The sequence below is a fragment of the Theobroma umbraticum genome, unplaced genomic scaffold (genome assembly GCF_002168275.2).
Source record: "Theobroma umbraticum cultivar Fairchild unplaced genomic scaffold, ASM216827v3 scaffold_204.0, whole genome shotgun sequence".
NCBI classification, from domain to species: Eukaryota; Viridiplantae; Streptophyta; class Magnoliopsida; order Malvales; family Malvaceae; genus Theobroma; species Theobroma umbraticum.
The window spans coordinates 6,588,942-6,603,328 of record NW_018397267.1 but is presented as its reverse complement, the minus strand read 5'-3'; the positions used below and the strand labels follow the sequence as shown (position 1 = coordinate 6,603,328).

At 37.0% G+C, this 14,387-nt stretch overlaps 2 protein-coding genes across 4 annotated transcripts; both read right to left on the bottom strand.

Moving 5' to 3' along the window:
* Positions 1-534: 534 nt before the first annotated feature.
* On the bottom strand, positions 535-6,653 carry LOC110423920 (hexokinase-1-like). The gene is made up of 9 exons (XM_021438347.2): positions 5,963-6,653; positions 5,314-5,464; positions 5,046-5,228; positions 4,654-4,728; positions 4,338-4,493; positions 4,068-4,166; positions 3,843-3,973; positions 1,815-1,896; positions 535-1,129 (listed from the first exon to the last, which is right to left on the bottom strand). Exons 1-9 carry the CDS (start codon positions 6,232-6,234, stop codon positions 782-784), a joined length of 1,497 nt encoding a protein of 498 aa, XP_021294022.1. The 5' UTR covers positions 6,235-6,653; the 3' UTR covers positions 535-781.
* A 712-nt stretch (positions 6,654-7,365) lies between these two features.
* Positions 7,366-13,869, bottom strand: LOC110423919 (nuclear poly(A) polymerase 4-like). 3 transcript variants are annotated; one of them, XM_089784846.1, is made up of 11 exons: positions 13,641-13,869; positions 13,234-13,395; positions 13,067-13,144; positions 11,374-11,481; positions 11,038-11,100; positions 10,783-10,944; positions 9,763-10,269; positions 9,520-9,684; positions 8,612-9,385; positions 8,070-8,146; positions 7,366-7,968 (listed from the first exon to the last, which is right to left on the bottom strand). In XM_089784846.1, exons 2-11 carry the CDS (start codon positions 13,378-13,380, stop codon positions 7,938-7,940), a joined length of 2,112 nt encoding a protein of 703 aa, XP_089640972.1. In that variant the 5' UTR covers positions 13,381-13,395; positions 13,641-13,869; the 3' UTR covers positions 7,366-7,937. The 3 variants fall into 3 exon arrangements, with proteins under 3 accessions (XP_089640972.1, XP_021294020.1, XP_021294021.1); XM_021438345.2 differs by having other exon boundaries at positions 13,234-13,747; XM_021438346.1 differs by lacking the exons at positions 13,234-13,395; positions 13,641-13,869 and adding an exon at positions 12,013-12,066.
* Between the last annotated feature and the right edge of the window lie 518 nt (positions 13,870-14,387).

Here is a 14,387-nt window from a genome sequence, read left to right as displayed (position 1 = left end):
AAGCAGGGCCAGGGTGACACTACTCATGCATGTTTGATTTCTTACTCGAATTTCGAACCTCCCACCTTGACTTTTAGTCTTATTAAGCAGTTCCCACTCTTAGCTGAATATGTAACTTCCATGCCTTATTATGAACTAAAGCTTGGATCCAGAAACTCAACCCTCTAAGTAAGCATTGAGAAGAGGAATAATTCATTAGTATCTTACATTTTCTTCAAAGACCCTATATTTTCTCCAAGAAATCAAGTTTATCCTTGGCAGGCATATTTCACACGTAATCACAACCACTAGGCATGAGCTGAATCATCAAGCAACTAGACAAGTTTTACCTGGAATTCAGGTGAAGAATATACTCCACGAATGGTGTTTGAAAAGGCAGAGATCTAGGAATGGTTTCACGTTGGATGATAAACAATTGTCGACAATCACATTATCTTTGACCCCAAGGTGTAAAAAAGACAAAAGGGTTGACAATTATTTTCATGCCTAAGCAGTGGGCATTGGTGACTACAAGCAAGGGAAAAAAAACACAGATGAAGAGAATCACAGGCCGAAGCGGAAGAGGTCACGCTTCCTGGTCCTGCGTTTATACATTTAATCCACCTCATCGCAAGCTTTGCAAGCAATTATTTAAGATTTTACGATAAATGCCCCCGAAGTAATTAATCGAGAAAGGAATAAAATGCTAGTCCCCCGGGTAAAAAAATTTTGTAGGATAAAAGTTTGGCAAGATTTCTCACAAATAACTTAAAAAGAATGGCTGAACCAGTTCTTACTGATCTCAGGACTCCTCCATTTCCACATACTGTGAGTGGGAAGCAGCAAGAAGAGCAGCTCCAATGCCAGAACCATCATTTGAATGCTCAACCACAATGCTTTCAGACACCTCTTCCCCAAGCAATTCGCCTAGGGTGTTCTCCAAACACTTGCGGAATTCTGCATAGTGCTCGTATAGTCCACCATCCAAAGCTATAACTGTTCTTTGTTTCTCCCCAACCTTGACTGTGTCTCTTCCCATTTTCTTCAGAATGCCCACTATACCAGCAGCTGAAAGACGTGCCCCGCGGGTGGCAACAATGTTGCAAAGCTCAACAATTACTTTTCTCATCTTCACAGAGGTATTTGATATCTGGAAACAGAAAAGATAGAAGCATGCTTAAAACACAACACAATATATGTAGTGGCTTAACATTTGCATATGTCACAAGGTGTATCCAGGTGTTATGCTTTTCAGGGAACCTTCAATGCCACCACAACACTGTATTTATCAGTGATATATATATAAAATTCCACTTTTGGCTAAGCAAAAAATAAAAAAATGACTAGCAGTTCAGCTGCTAGTAGTCTACTTGCCATAAATATCACCATCTATCGCTTTAGGGCTCAGGACAAGATAATACAGACAACAAATAATTCAATTCTAATCACAACAACCTAAGAGTGTTAATCAGCTTTCAAAGTTGAAAGTAAAACATATTCTCTGCACTTCTCTACTTAAAATAGCTTCAAGCCAGAGATTTTTTTTTTTTCAAGGATAAGTTAAGCTAATGATGTTAAGGAAGCTGTTCATAGAATCAAAAGGTCCTCTAAATCAACTCTGAAGCGATTTCAATCATGAGGAAGTTGAAAATGCGATCTTGCATATTGGGTGCAACCAACATTATGCAGGACCAAGAAACCCTCGGAGAGAATCGGAAAAGTTCCATAAGAGATATGATGAACAGACAAGAAATTCAGGTAAAAACAAATCTGAAATAAACAAGTTTTGATGATCAAGTGTAACATCCGGAGAATTTTACAAGATTAAAATATACCTCAAGAGTATCTTTCAATTTATTCGCTACCACTTTGAGGTCAGGGGAAGTGTCCTGGTGCATTGCTGACATGACAGGTGTCCTGCAAGTTAACAAAACTCAAATATTACTATTCTGCAGATCTTGAACACATTACAAAAGTGCATCTTTCCGTGTAGAAAAGGCTATAATATCTGATAAAATGTCCAAAACATAACACGAAGAAGTGAATGTGTCCCATGCCATGAACAATAATCCAAGGTTAGTGAAAGAAAACACTTCTTTCCTGCTTCCAAAATCATTCCAACTTATGTACGTAAAACAAAATTAGGTCAGACAATGAACCACACAGCCAAACAAAGTAACCAAAGCGTAAACAACCAGTGGCAGTTCCAAAGTTTATAAGTAAAACGAAATTGGGTCAGACAGTCCACCACGCTGCCAAATAAAGTAACAAAAGTGTAAACAACCAGTGGCAGTTATTAAATGCTCTATGCAGCAATAATCATACTACAAATGACACTTGATACAATACATAAGAAACACTTCATAAGAAGACCATGGTGGCTGGAGCCAAGGTAACAGCTGGCCACAAAGTAGGGTTTTTGCGTACATTAACCAAAATGTAATTTAACAACTACAAAATCGCATAGCAAAAATAACCTTTTGAAAATCATTGATGAATAATGTCGACTAATATGTTAAGTTTAGATGATTAGAAGAACATCCTTAGACCCTGTTATTAGCTTCACGGTGAAGGTAGTAAATGAAGAAAGGACAGCGTAGCACTGATGACAAAGAAAATGTTCCCCAGACTATTTACAAGCTATAAGGATAAATTACACTTAATCTCAACAACATATACAGTGGAAATGATAGTACAAAGCATCCACTGTTACTCTCATGCCAAATAACAGACTTCTAATGATGGTTCATCCATCATTCTGAACCTTTGAACTTCTATAGTTTGCATCAATACAACATTTTCAATAAACAAAGAATTGCACTTCACTCAAAGAAGAGAATTTTCATATTTAAACACATTTCAGAAAGGGAAAAAGCTTAAACCATTATCCTTCTCCTTTTGATTTCTTTACACAAAATTACCGTAGGAACCATCTTCCACAAATTATTTCCATTTGCAATTTTTTCTATTAATAGCATAAAAAGAAATCATATGTGCCATTTGGGCTAAAAGGCAGTGGGGATTGGCAATCCTAAATTTGAGCTGTAGTGCTCTCTTTTTGCATCAAACACAAAACATTAATTATTTATTTTCCAAAAAGTTTGAATGGTAGACCTTGTGATTGGAAATTTTCCCATCATAAGTATTTCAAGCTAAGTCATTGTTTGTTTTTGTGTAAACAGACACTTCTTTTCAAAGCTACTCCCCCTATTCCTTTTTCTCAACCACAGCATCTCGGTGGAACTGCTGGTTGAGCAGAAAGCAAACTGTCTATCCATACAATCAACATATGACTACCTCTTTAACCACCTTTGCATTGGATACTTCAACATCAGCAATTAACTTTATTCATTATTTGGTGTCACACAAATGAAACGTAATTTGCGTGTATGTGGATTCAAAGAAATAAACATAGAATCAGAGAAAGAAATGTCATCTCTTACGAAGGTATACAACTTCATTTGATGATGGTTATGCAAAACCTCACATGTACTGACTCAAATTTAATATTGTTCTTCAAATATAGAAAGAACCGACCTAGCTAGATCACTTCAAAGTTCAAATTAATTATTCTCATAATCTCACCGAAAACAAGTTTTCTAGGAATGACCTTTCTTTGCAAGGACAAACAAAATGTTTGATAACAGTTTTCTCATTGCAAACATAGTGAAAGACATTTGCATACAGCACTACAGAAAAAATGTTAACCAGTTTACATAAGTGGAGTGCAGTTGATGAACATTAACTGGAATCCAACAAAAGGAAATACAATATCCAGAGCAAAGAGAATTTTTGAAAAGAAACAGCTCAATAAATAGAAAAAATGCAGCTCAATAAATAAACAGCTCAGTTGAGGAAATTACCTCAATACAAATGGCACTTTAAGTTTTGGTGGAACAATGTCACCAAAAAAGGCAGCTTCCTCAGCCATCCTAAGCAGAACTCTGCGAACAATTTCTCCCAAATACATACCAGATATTATCTTCTCATAAATCTGTGACAAATCAAACGAATATAAGATAAACAAATTATGTTAAAGAGAAGGCCAAAGCTAAAGGAGTCAGAACAGCACAAAAGTATGCAGTTACCTGTTCACCTGGGTTTAAACTCTCAGCATCTAGTGCATGGTCATACTCTGTTAATGGAAGATGTGATGACCTAAAGTTACCCCACTCCATATTGATAACCTTCAGCCAAATATCAACAACAACCTCAATATTCATCCCATACCCAATTAAACAATTCTTCTTCAAACTTACATGGATCTCTCATTGATTTTTAATTGTGGCATCAAGAAAGAAAAAGAAACAGTCTCAAAGCCATACAAAGTTACTAATAGCAATTAAAGAAAAGCTAACCATCTCTCCTGATTTGGGCAGTAGACCATGCCATTTTGGTATTGCATGTGCACGTTCCACATATGCCGCATTTGATCCAGTACCAAGGATCACAGCAGCAGCAACATCACTGTTGGTATACCTACCTCCAGCAAGTGTTCCAACAGTGTCATTCACCTAAAGTCAAAATGGTTGCAATAAGACACTAGGGCCTGGGGAAAAGAAAAATAATAATAATGAAAGCAAGGCAATTGTTCTGTTTCAGGTTCACAGCTCAAATTAAAGTATGCGAAGGACCTATAAACATTGAAAAAGTATATCCTTAACATAAACCTACCAGAGCTGAAACACGCATGTCAAGGCCTTGCCTTTCCATGGCTTTGGTTAATTCTGCTACCACATCTTGGCCAACCTGTTAATTCAGCAGCCAAGAACAGTAAAGAAATATAACTTTGGGATAAAAAAAAGCAAATGCTATGAGAAGTTGCATTAATCAATTATATAAAGCAATCAAACCACAGTGATATGCCTTGAAGCAGTATATATGAATTCTTAAAAATCAAATACTTCTAAAATTCCTTTTTGATGTATTGTTATCTTAGTTAAACTAACTTCTAGGGGACAAAATATATGGGCAAAGTTTTTGGGAAAACTTCTACAACCTTTAAAATGTGAAATAAGATTAATGCACAATAAGTATGAAAATAAGTCTGAGCAATTAGTACTGACTGTGTCATCTATAGAGAAGCCTTTTGTCCACCTAAGAAGGGTTCCAGAAGCAATCGATGTTTGCATCACAGGAAATGAGAAGGTAAAACCAAGCTCCCTCTGTCTACCAGGAGTTAGTTGAAAATCTGTGCCTTCTTGAGCTACAAATTTTGCAAGTTCTGCTGCAATATAGTCAAATAGTGCCTGCAATCAAGATCACCTGTCAGACATTAGATACCTTATGCCTGAACTAGTCTCCAGTCGTTTCTTTAAAAGCGGAACCACTTACATCTGAAGTCCCTGTCATCAAACTTGGAGGAATAGACACCTCCTTAAACTGTTGATTGACAATACCACTATCTTTCCCTCCCAATTGCACTCGTAACACACGGAAGTTAGTTCCACCAAGGTCCAATGCATAAAATAATCCCTTCTCATTCCTAATGCAGGAAACGAAAAAACATTACAATCTAATCAGCTAAATCTCTAATGGAGCACCTAAATATATGAGAATCAATAGTACACACACAAAAATAGTTATATTAACATGCCATTCATCCACCCCAGCCATGTAGAGAAGAATCTTCAAAGTGGTTCAGATGGAACATAAATTCCTAGATGTGCACATATGCAGAGAGTCCCACATGAAGCAAGTGCCATGAACTTGATCCCACATAGGCAATCTCAAATAACAGCCATCCTCATGTTAACTGAGACCAATATATGTTTGACAAAAGGTCCACCAAAGACTTAGCTGTAGCTGAGCCAAAATATTCAGGCATACATACATAGACATATATATTAGCAATATATGAATGAACATTGATCTTTAATGCACGTTAGATATGTGACAAACACCCACATAAAATCCAATCAAAAGAGATCAAGTAAATACATAATTATACATTTTTAAAAACAAAGGAAAGAAATTGAAATACCCAGTAGGCAAATTGTCAACATAGCTGATGAGCATCTTAAGTTTGCTGCCACCTTCAGAGGCAAGGCCGGCATGCATCTCTACAGTCATGGCATCAGCCACTTGTCTCAGCTTCCAAATCGGGGTCCCACACTTTTCTTCAAACTCTTGAACTATCTCCATTGCTTTTACCCACCTCCCTGACTTCTTCATTTTCCGATGGACCACCACCGCTGCTGCCGCTGCCACAGCGACCCCACACACCACCGCCAGCCCAACGGCCACCTTGCCCATTTTTCCCACCCCCCCAAAAAAAAGGAATTTCTTGTTGCTTATAATTGAAATAAAAAACCTGAAAAAGAAAAGATCTTGCAAAATAAAAGAAACCCTTTTTTTTTGTGATTTAATCACAAATGGGAATTTGCATTTATGTGATTTAAAATCAGTGAATGGTTGTTGAATCTAGATTAGAATTTGTGTGATTAAAAAACAAAGGAAATCAAAAGTAAACAAAAAGCAAAGATCTTGCGTTCGCCTAGAGAATGGAGGGAGAAATAGAGTGAGAGGCCTGGAAAATGGGAAAATGGTGTCAATTTTGGCAAGTGTTTGTGGGTTTGTTTTGTTCGTAAAGTTTTATTTTTATTTTTAGGTTTTTGTAGCTCTTCTGTCAGAGAGCCATGCTGGTTCACTCAAGTGAGGAGACAGTAAATTTCACCCAAGAGGTCATCGGTACAAGTGTCTACGTGGTAACGACACCGTATGTGTGTTTTATTCTTTTAAAGGATAGAATGGGGAAAAAGGGTTTTGGGTAACGTTGACTTTGATGACAATTTGACCACATGGCTTTGCATCGGGACTTTGGTTTTTCTTTAATGCCCTTCTTCTATGTTTGACGTCAGGAGACTAGTTTAATATTTCACCTTTCCTTGGTGCGTGTCCAAAATTCAAACAAAAAACATAATTAAAATTTCCTCTTGATATTTATTTAGCAATCCTACTGAATTCATTCTGCACTTTGGTTACCTCATATTTGATTGGGATAACATCTTGCATTTGCTTATTAGATTAAACAAATATTTAAAAGTTGAATCCTTGTTATTATCCTTGTTATTATCCTTTTATTATTATTATTATTGGCAATACAGAATCAGAATTTCATGGAAGAGATATAATATAAAAGCTTCTTAGAAGAGTCAATCCTCGACATGTCCAGTTATGGTGCTAAACGTGAACACGAATTGCTCGTAGATCTATGTGCTACGTTAGAAGCTAGAAAAAATAAATTGGCATTAGACTTGGGCAAGAATTAATTGTTGTCCTTTTAGACCAAGAATCAAAGTAAAAAGCCCCATTCACCACGTAATGAGAATCGCAGGAAAACCACCAAAGCCAACTTCAAGGAAATTCTAGTAACTAGAAACACGCTTCTGCCAAGAATGAGAGAAAGAGAGATGCTCCATATAATTTTATTGCAATACATGACATGGCAGGTAGCAGAGATTACTTAAAAGGTTGCATAGAGTTACGGCCTTGAATACCATTACACATCACATCCCAACTATTCCATCCATATAAAAGCACCCCCTAGAGACACCCTAATACGCTACAACCTGGACAAATTCTTCACCTATATCCTATACCTTTCCACTGAGTTTGTGCGAAGAAGCACAGTCAAGACCATGCATGATCTCTCTCTCTCTCTCTCTTTGGTTTTTTACCTTTTTTTGCATTTTCTTTTTCTTTTCCTCTTTTTTCCCCCTCTATAGAACAGAACAGCAGGCAACATAAGTGAAAAACTCCACAGAGAAGCAAGCTAAAGCCACACCCCAAATGATGTTTAGATTCTGCCAACTGGTTCTTGCCCAGAAACATAGGACCAAGGAACAGGTGCCTGAAAAAGAGAAATAATGAAAGCCAGCAACTAAAATTACACTTACCCGAACTGCTGGCTTTCCCTGTCTTTCCTCTGCGCAACAACAGTTTCATAAACTTATCTCTCATGCTGTTGACGTCAAATTCAACCTGCTCCTGAAAAACAACAAAAAAAACACCAAACGCAGCGGGTATAAAGAAAAACGTTGCATATAGAACACAAAAAGACAAACTCGTTTAAAATTTCAAAATCATGCCTTATCACAGTATTCCGCACAGTTTCTGAGTCAACTTCATTCATGGACTTGAGAACCACACCAACCGCAGCATTAGGCTTCACATCAGAAAATCAACAAACAAATGCAAATAGATTAGGTAACGGTGAGGACTTAGCAGAGGAAAATATTCAAGACAAAGAAACTGTCCCGTCAAGCCTAAACTAGTGAGCCTTTCATCTATGAATCACAACACGGCCCAACATGCAGTTCATAAACCAGTCAGAACATTTTAAATAATCTCTTCAAGAGCAAAAAGATTGCAACTACTCTGTTCACAGTTTCTCCATGTCTTGTTTGGTTACATGATCTATGAGTCAGACAGAAAAAACAAGCAGTGTGACAACAAGCATATCAATTATGGAGCAGAAAACCACCAGATAATGAAATGATTAAATTCAGGAACTCTAAGGCAACCTATTCAGAAAAAAAAATGACTTCAAATATCAACGGATAATGAAATGATAACCAAACAGAAAATGATCAATAAAATCAGGAAAAGTTAGGGAACTTATATCCTAAACCTCTAACTCTTTCTGTAATCCATCTTCAAATACTCTGCTGTGATCAGCATGTTCAACCTCCAAAGAAGATTTTGAATCTGCTTCACATGAATCACTCTGAGAAGATGCTGGGTTAGTACTCCCTTCCATGCTCCCATTATCACCTCCATTGCTCCCTTCACTGGATTCATTCCCAATATCCTCATTTGAGCAAGAGCTGATAACGCTGGAATTAGATGATGCATTCCCTTCAGCAACTCCATTCATTTCATCTAAATCAGATGTAGAACAACCTGAAGACATTCTGCTTAGCTCACAACTAATAATCTCAGGAGAAACAGATTCACTACTATCAAGATTCTGCCTTTTCTCCGGCATATGATGCTCACTATTTTCTCGTTCAGGATCCTTTTTCCTTTTAAGGCATTTCACACCAGATTCAGTACATGCAATACGATTGTTATGGGACAGTTTATCAGACTGATGGTGGGAAGTAACCCGTGGATTCCGAGGATGTTTGTAGCCATCTGGCAATACATAAGCCGGAAGCTGCTTTCTACGGATATGTGATACATGGATTTCCATCCCAGGTTTCCAAAACATGTACATGCTTACCGAATGCCGGAATTCATCAACTGATCCTCGTATATCAAATTGCTGACCTTCCTGAACTATTTCCCCCTGTTTCCTTTGTAAACCCATAAAGAAGGCACAACAGGCACATGGCTTAGATGCATCTACGTACTCATGAGGATAAGGATGGCACTGCAACTTCCCATAAGTGACTCGCTCAATCTGTAAATAGTATATTTACAACACAGATGAGATAAAAAGAGAAAGAAAACCTCTAATGTCTTCATTTCATGAAGAATCACAATTAATCAAAACTAAAAAAGTTTAAATGCCATGCCATAAAGGCATAAATATACCATCAAAGTAAGCTGCCTTAGCCGGGATTCCACCCAGCCTTTCCAAGCAAGCAAGTCATCGGCATCAGCTGCAATAACATCAACCTGAAGATAGTTTTTGTAGCTTTCGAAGAACAAATAAGGCTCAAACAAAGCACTCCACTTTACTTTCTTCAGCTGAATCTCCTGGATTTAGAAGAGATAGGGTAAAGATCAGTATATAGATATAGACTAAAATAGAGAAATTGATATCCATTCTCTTACCTCACAAATGTTGTTACCATATTTTAACTGCTCCATCATGACTCGAAGGGTGCTTGCAGACACATTATAGCTAGAATTCATGCATGGATAGGCAGGTGTAATTATTGGCATAAGATGAGTCCTATCACGAGGACTTTTACGAGGATCCCATACAGAAAATCCAAGTTCATCTTCTTCAATTGCACAAAGCATAATTGGGTTTGGCCAACGCCACTGTGTATGGATCCTAAAAAATCGTGACACCAGCATACTAGGAACTGCATTAGGATAGAGCTGGCAAACACGAGCTACAAGAAGAGCCAAACTAACACCACCAAGAAATCCAGTCACGTTGGAATAAACACCACGCCTTTTAGCCCAGAACTTCAGACATCGAAGTGTCGTGCGAAAATGCTCAACATTTGGTACTAGTTTCAGAATTTGATCTGCCACCCGACGGCCATTAAGACTTTGAACAGTAGACTCATCAGCATTGTAAAATACCGACACATCAGAGATGTCAAGGTCCTGTCCATAGCAAGCTTTCATCAAATACATAAACTAGATAAAAATCGGAATAGTCTTCACCTGGGAGAAACAAAATCAAACAAAAAAGGTCTAAAGAAAAAAAAATGTGCTACATTTAAAACAAATTAAACATGCCTAGTATAAAACTGTAGTAAAACCTCCCCAACATGCTACGTCATGAAGGAAACTAACCAAGAAAAATGCACCAAAAAAACAAAAAAAAAGCATTCATATGAAGTCATTAATATGTTGCTTAAAAGAACCAACCTGAGAAGGAGAGAGACAAACAGATAGACAGACAGACAAGCAAAACGCTAAACGCTCACACACAAGATGAAAGTGAGAGATGGAAAGGAGAGCAGCACTTTTAAATCTTCCACAAATACAATTCTTAGAATTGCTTGAGCAGAGATATCAAAAAACAAGGTGCTAAAAGTTACCGTACATTTGTACAGAAACAGATACCTCTAATAGAATTTTTAACTAAGGAAATAAAAGGTGATTTAGACTTACTTGAGGCACAACCAAAAGAGAGATGCTTGCATAAAGAAGGTCGATTGATATTCCATCAAACTTAAATTTCATTACAGGGACATGGGCATCCGGAACAGGTTGTAGCTCGGTAACTTCTTCCCTTTCTGCCAGTATGTTGTGCAATACAAAGAAGAAATCTTCCTGGTTAAGACAGCAAAATGTCTAGATACGTGAATAAAATTATTTTAGAATTCATAAATCAATCGATACAGCCATGAACAAATTCATACTTACCTCTCGGTTCACATAGGATGGCCCCACACATAAAGTGTCTACATCAGAGCCAGGACCATGAACCTATCAAAACAATAAACTTAAGCAATATATCTGTATACAAAACAAGTAAATTACAGAGCTTAAGCAATGTACTGTATGTCGAACATGTACATTAAAGAGTAAATGATAATGCTTTACTAAAAATAGCAGACATGTTCCTAGTAAAGCAGTATGCTGTAAGCCAATCAGACAATAAGAACATGATGCTAAAGACAAGATACCAATGAAATATAGTTAATGAAGTCTGAATACAGTATGCTCTGTAAAAAAGAAAGAAAAAGATAAGACACTCACCCCAAGTCGATAAGAACCAAAAGTTAAAATGACTGCTTTTGCATCTTCAACCATCTGATCTGTGTAACCCCTCAAACGAGTAAGTTGCTTCACCCAATCTGTTACAATCTAAACATAATAAAAAGAGATGTTACCAAAACTGTGAAAATGTTATAGCAACAATACAAACCAGCAAAGACACGTCAAACACAGGTTAAACTAGTACACGCAGGATAGCAGAATAACATCAAAAATGTGTTTTGAGGTAGGTTATTCACCCTTGTTTCAGAGCTTTGTAACTGGAAAATATGGTTTAGATTTAATTTAGAGGGGAAATAATCTAGATAGCTGCCTACAGTAGAAAGTTGTATAATTTTTTTTAGCAGAAACTAAAGAGAGATAAAACCATCAAGAGCCAGTACAAATGGTTTTTAGGAGGCAAAATTTTTGAAGAAAATGAGCTTAAAGAGTTACACCACCTCCTAATGTCTGATAAATGGATGGGGCATCAGCCCAAACAACCAGTTAATGGAAAGCAACGAACTCAAACACAACGAAAATTTAGACTTGAGATAAGAGTTGAAATATCCAAACACACCATTTCAAAGATGATTATTGTATCAGAAAGCAACCATTTAATAACTCCATATGTGCATTTACCCTTATCTTCTTTTTCTTTTCTATATTTGCAACTTATCCATGTCAGGTAGATAACTGTTGAAAGCACAGAGTAGGTTATTCAATAGGCTTTCTAAGGCAAACATGAATGAAAAATCATAAATATCTGATTCATTTTTACTATAACATTCCAACTGATAAAATAACATTGAATCTATCTCAGTACACCCATAATGCTTAATCAAAATACATACATCATTATCATAGTGCTTAGAGTAGTATAAATTACTAGCCCGCAAAATAAAGAGCTCTAGCTAGCAGTCTGCATACTGGAAGGATGCATATAGGTCATATTTGAAGTTCTTGTGAGTGCGTTCCACATTATTTATCCATTTATAGTTTGATCAGCAGGTTTGGTTATACAAAATCTCACGGTTAATTAAATATGCTCACTAACCATAGCAACTGAAATATAAGGGCACCATCCCAGAACCTGCTGAAGTTAAGCCCTCTAGTTATAATGCATTCTAGATAAACATGAATAAAATATGCTCCCACGGGTCAATGAGAAATATCAATAGAGACACCTGAATTCAAACTGTTTCAATCAGGCTCACTAAATATTTTTCAGTAGTTACTCACGGAGAGCTCACTGACGAGAACCCTGAGGTTCACTTCATACTTAAAGTTTAAACATATGCTTAATAGGATTATACAAACCTAACAATATAGAATATCTTAACCAACTTACTTCCCAATCTTCTATCTAAAGTCTAGAGACGAAATACTGGCAACTATAGTATTAAATAAGAAGTTATCCCATACAATCATATCTTATGAACCAAACAAGCATGCACTGCTGCGACATCAGAGCCCAAATACATGAACCCAACACTAAAACGATTCAGATTCATTTATTTCATACTTTATTTTTTGACCTAATTTGTTAAATCAACTATGCTGCATTCACAGAAATAGTCCAAAGAAAAATCAACATTTTCTTCACATAGAATTCTAAGTAACACTTGCATAACGCAACTATGAGAATTTCACAAAAACATAATTTTCTCCAAAGAAAAAGGGACCATGCAATTACCTCTTGAATTCGACCAAGAACTTCTTCTCTCTTTGCAGTTTCTTCGTCGCTCTCATAAAGCCCAGCTTCCACCAAAAACTGTCAACAATTTTGCACCCAAATAAACACAAGACAACAAATAAATTAAAAATATCCCAAAACAAAATCTAATATTTCCAGGTACACACCTTTTCCAATTCACGACTTCTTTGTCTATCAGCTTCGGTGGGACCTGCCATTGATATCGGCTTTGTTACACCGTACTGCTTCACTGGCGCTGCCACCGGCGGTGGCGAACCACTCAATCCCTCTGAACTCACCATCTCGCTATCCATCTATCTATCAATTTACTGCCAAAAGAAAACCCTACCCTTTTTTAAATGAAAAAAAAATATAAGCGATTTCGATTCTAGAACGGCTCAACAACGAAAACTTTAGCTTTGGACGAAAATCCAAAAACAAAAGAAAATTTCTTCGCTCAAGCAAATCAAAGAACAGGAAATTAAAGTAAAATTCGGAAAGGGCAGGTTTTGGAAGGGGGAAAACCCAAAACCAAACGTAGAAGAGAAAGCTTAAGGGAGGACGAGAATGAGACCTGAGGTCTCAGAGAGAGAGAGAACGGGGGCGGTCGCGGTAGCAGGGTTGATTTTTCTGGGGATTTTAAGAGAAGGAAAAACAAACACAATCCGTAGTTATATATATAAAAATATCATTTTTATTCCGTATTTCGGATTGGATTTGGATTCTGTTTTACGGGTTCGGGGGGACGGATCCGGTTCATCTCCGGTTGAAAGCTAACAGGAGGTCAGGCCCGGTGTACGGCTAGATGAGTTGCCACATCATCCGAGTCGAAATCCAGGGTTCTGAATATGCCACGTTAACGAACATTGTGTAAAGAATTCAACGCCTCCTTTCCTTTTTTGATTTGGCGGCTCTCTCTTTCTGTTTTTGTTTAAGCAGCATTAGAAAATCCCCCAAATGCCAAATCTGCAAATGAGGATTCAAATTTCAAGCCATGCGCATGTTCCACGTCTCTTCTTAACATTCATGCATATGTGTTGCAAACCTTATTTTGTTAATTTGTGACTCTTAATTTGTTTTAATTTTTAAATCAAAAGTCCGATTGCACAAACACAAAGGCAACTAATAGAACAATGCTCAGGATCATCTTCAGACAACAACAGCGGCTAAGGCAGCAAATTCAAACCAGACAACCTTATATACATACACCAGCACTCATCAAATTAAAACCAAAACTTATCTGCTCGAGGCTTAAAGTTTACAAAGCTATCATGGTTACATGTGTATAGCTTAAACTCAATTATATATAAATTAATCATCT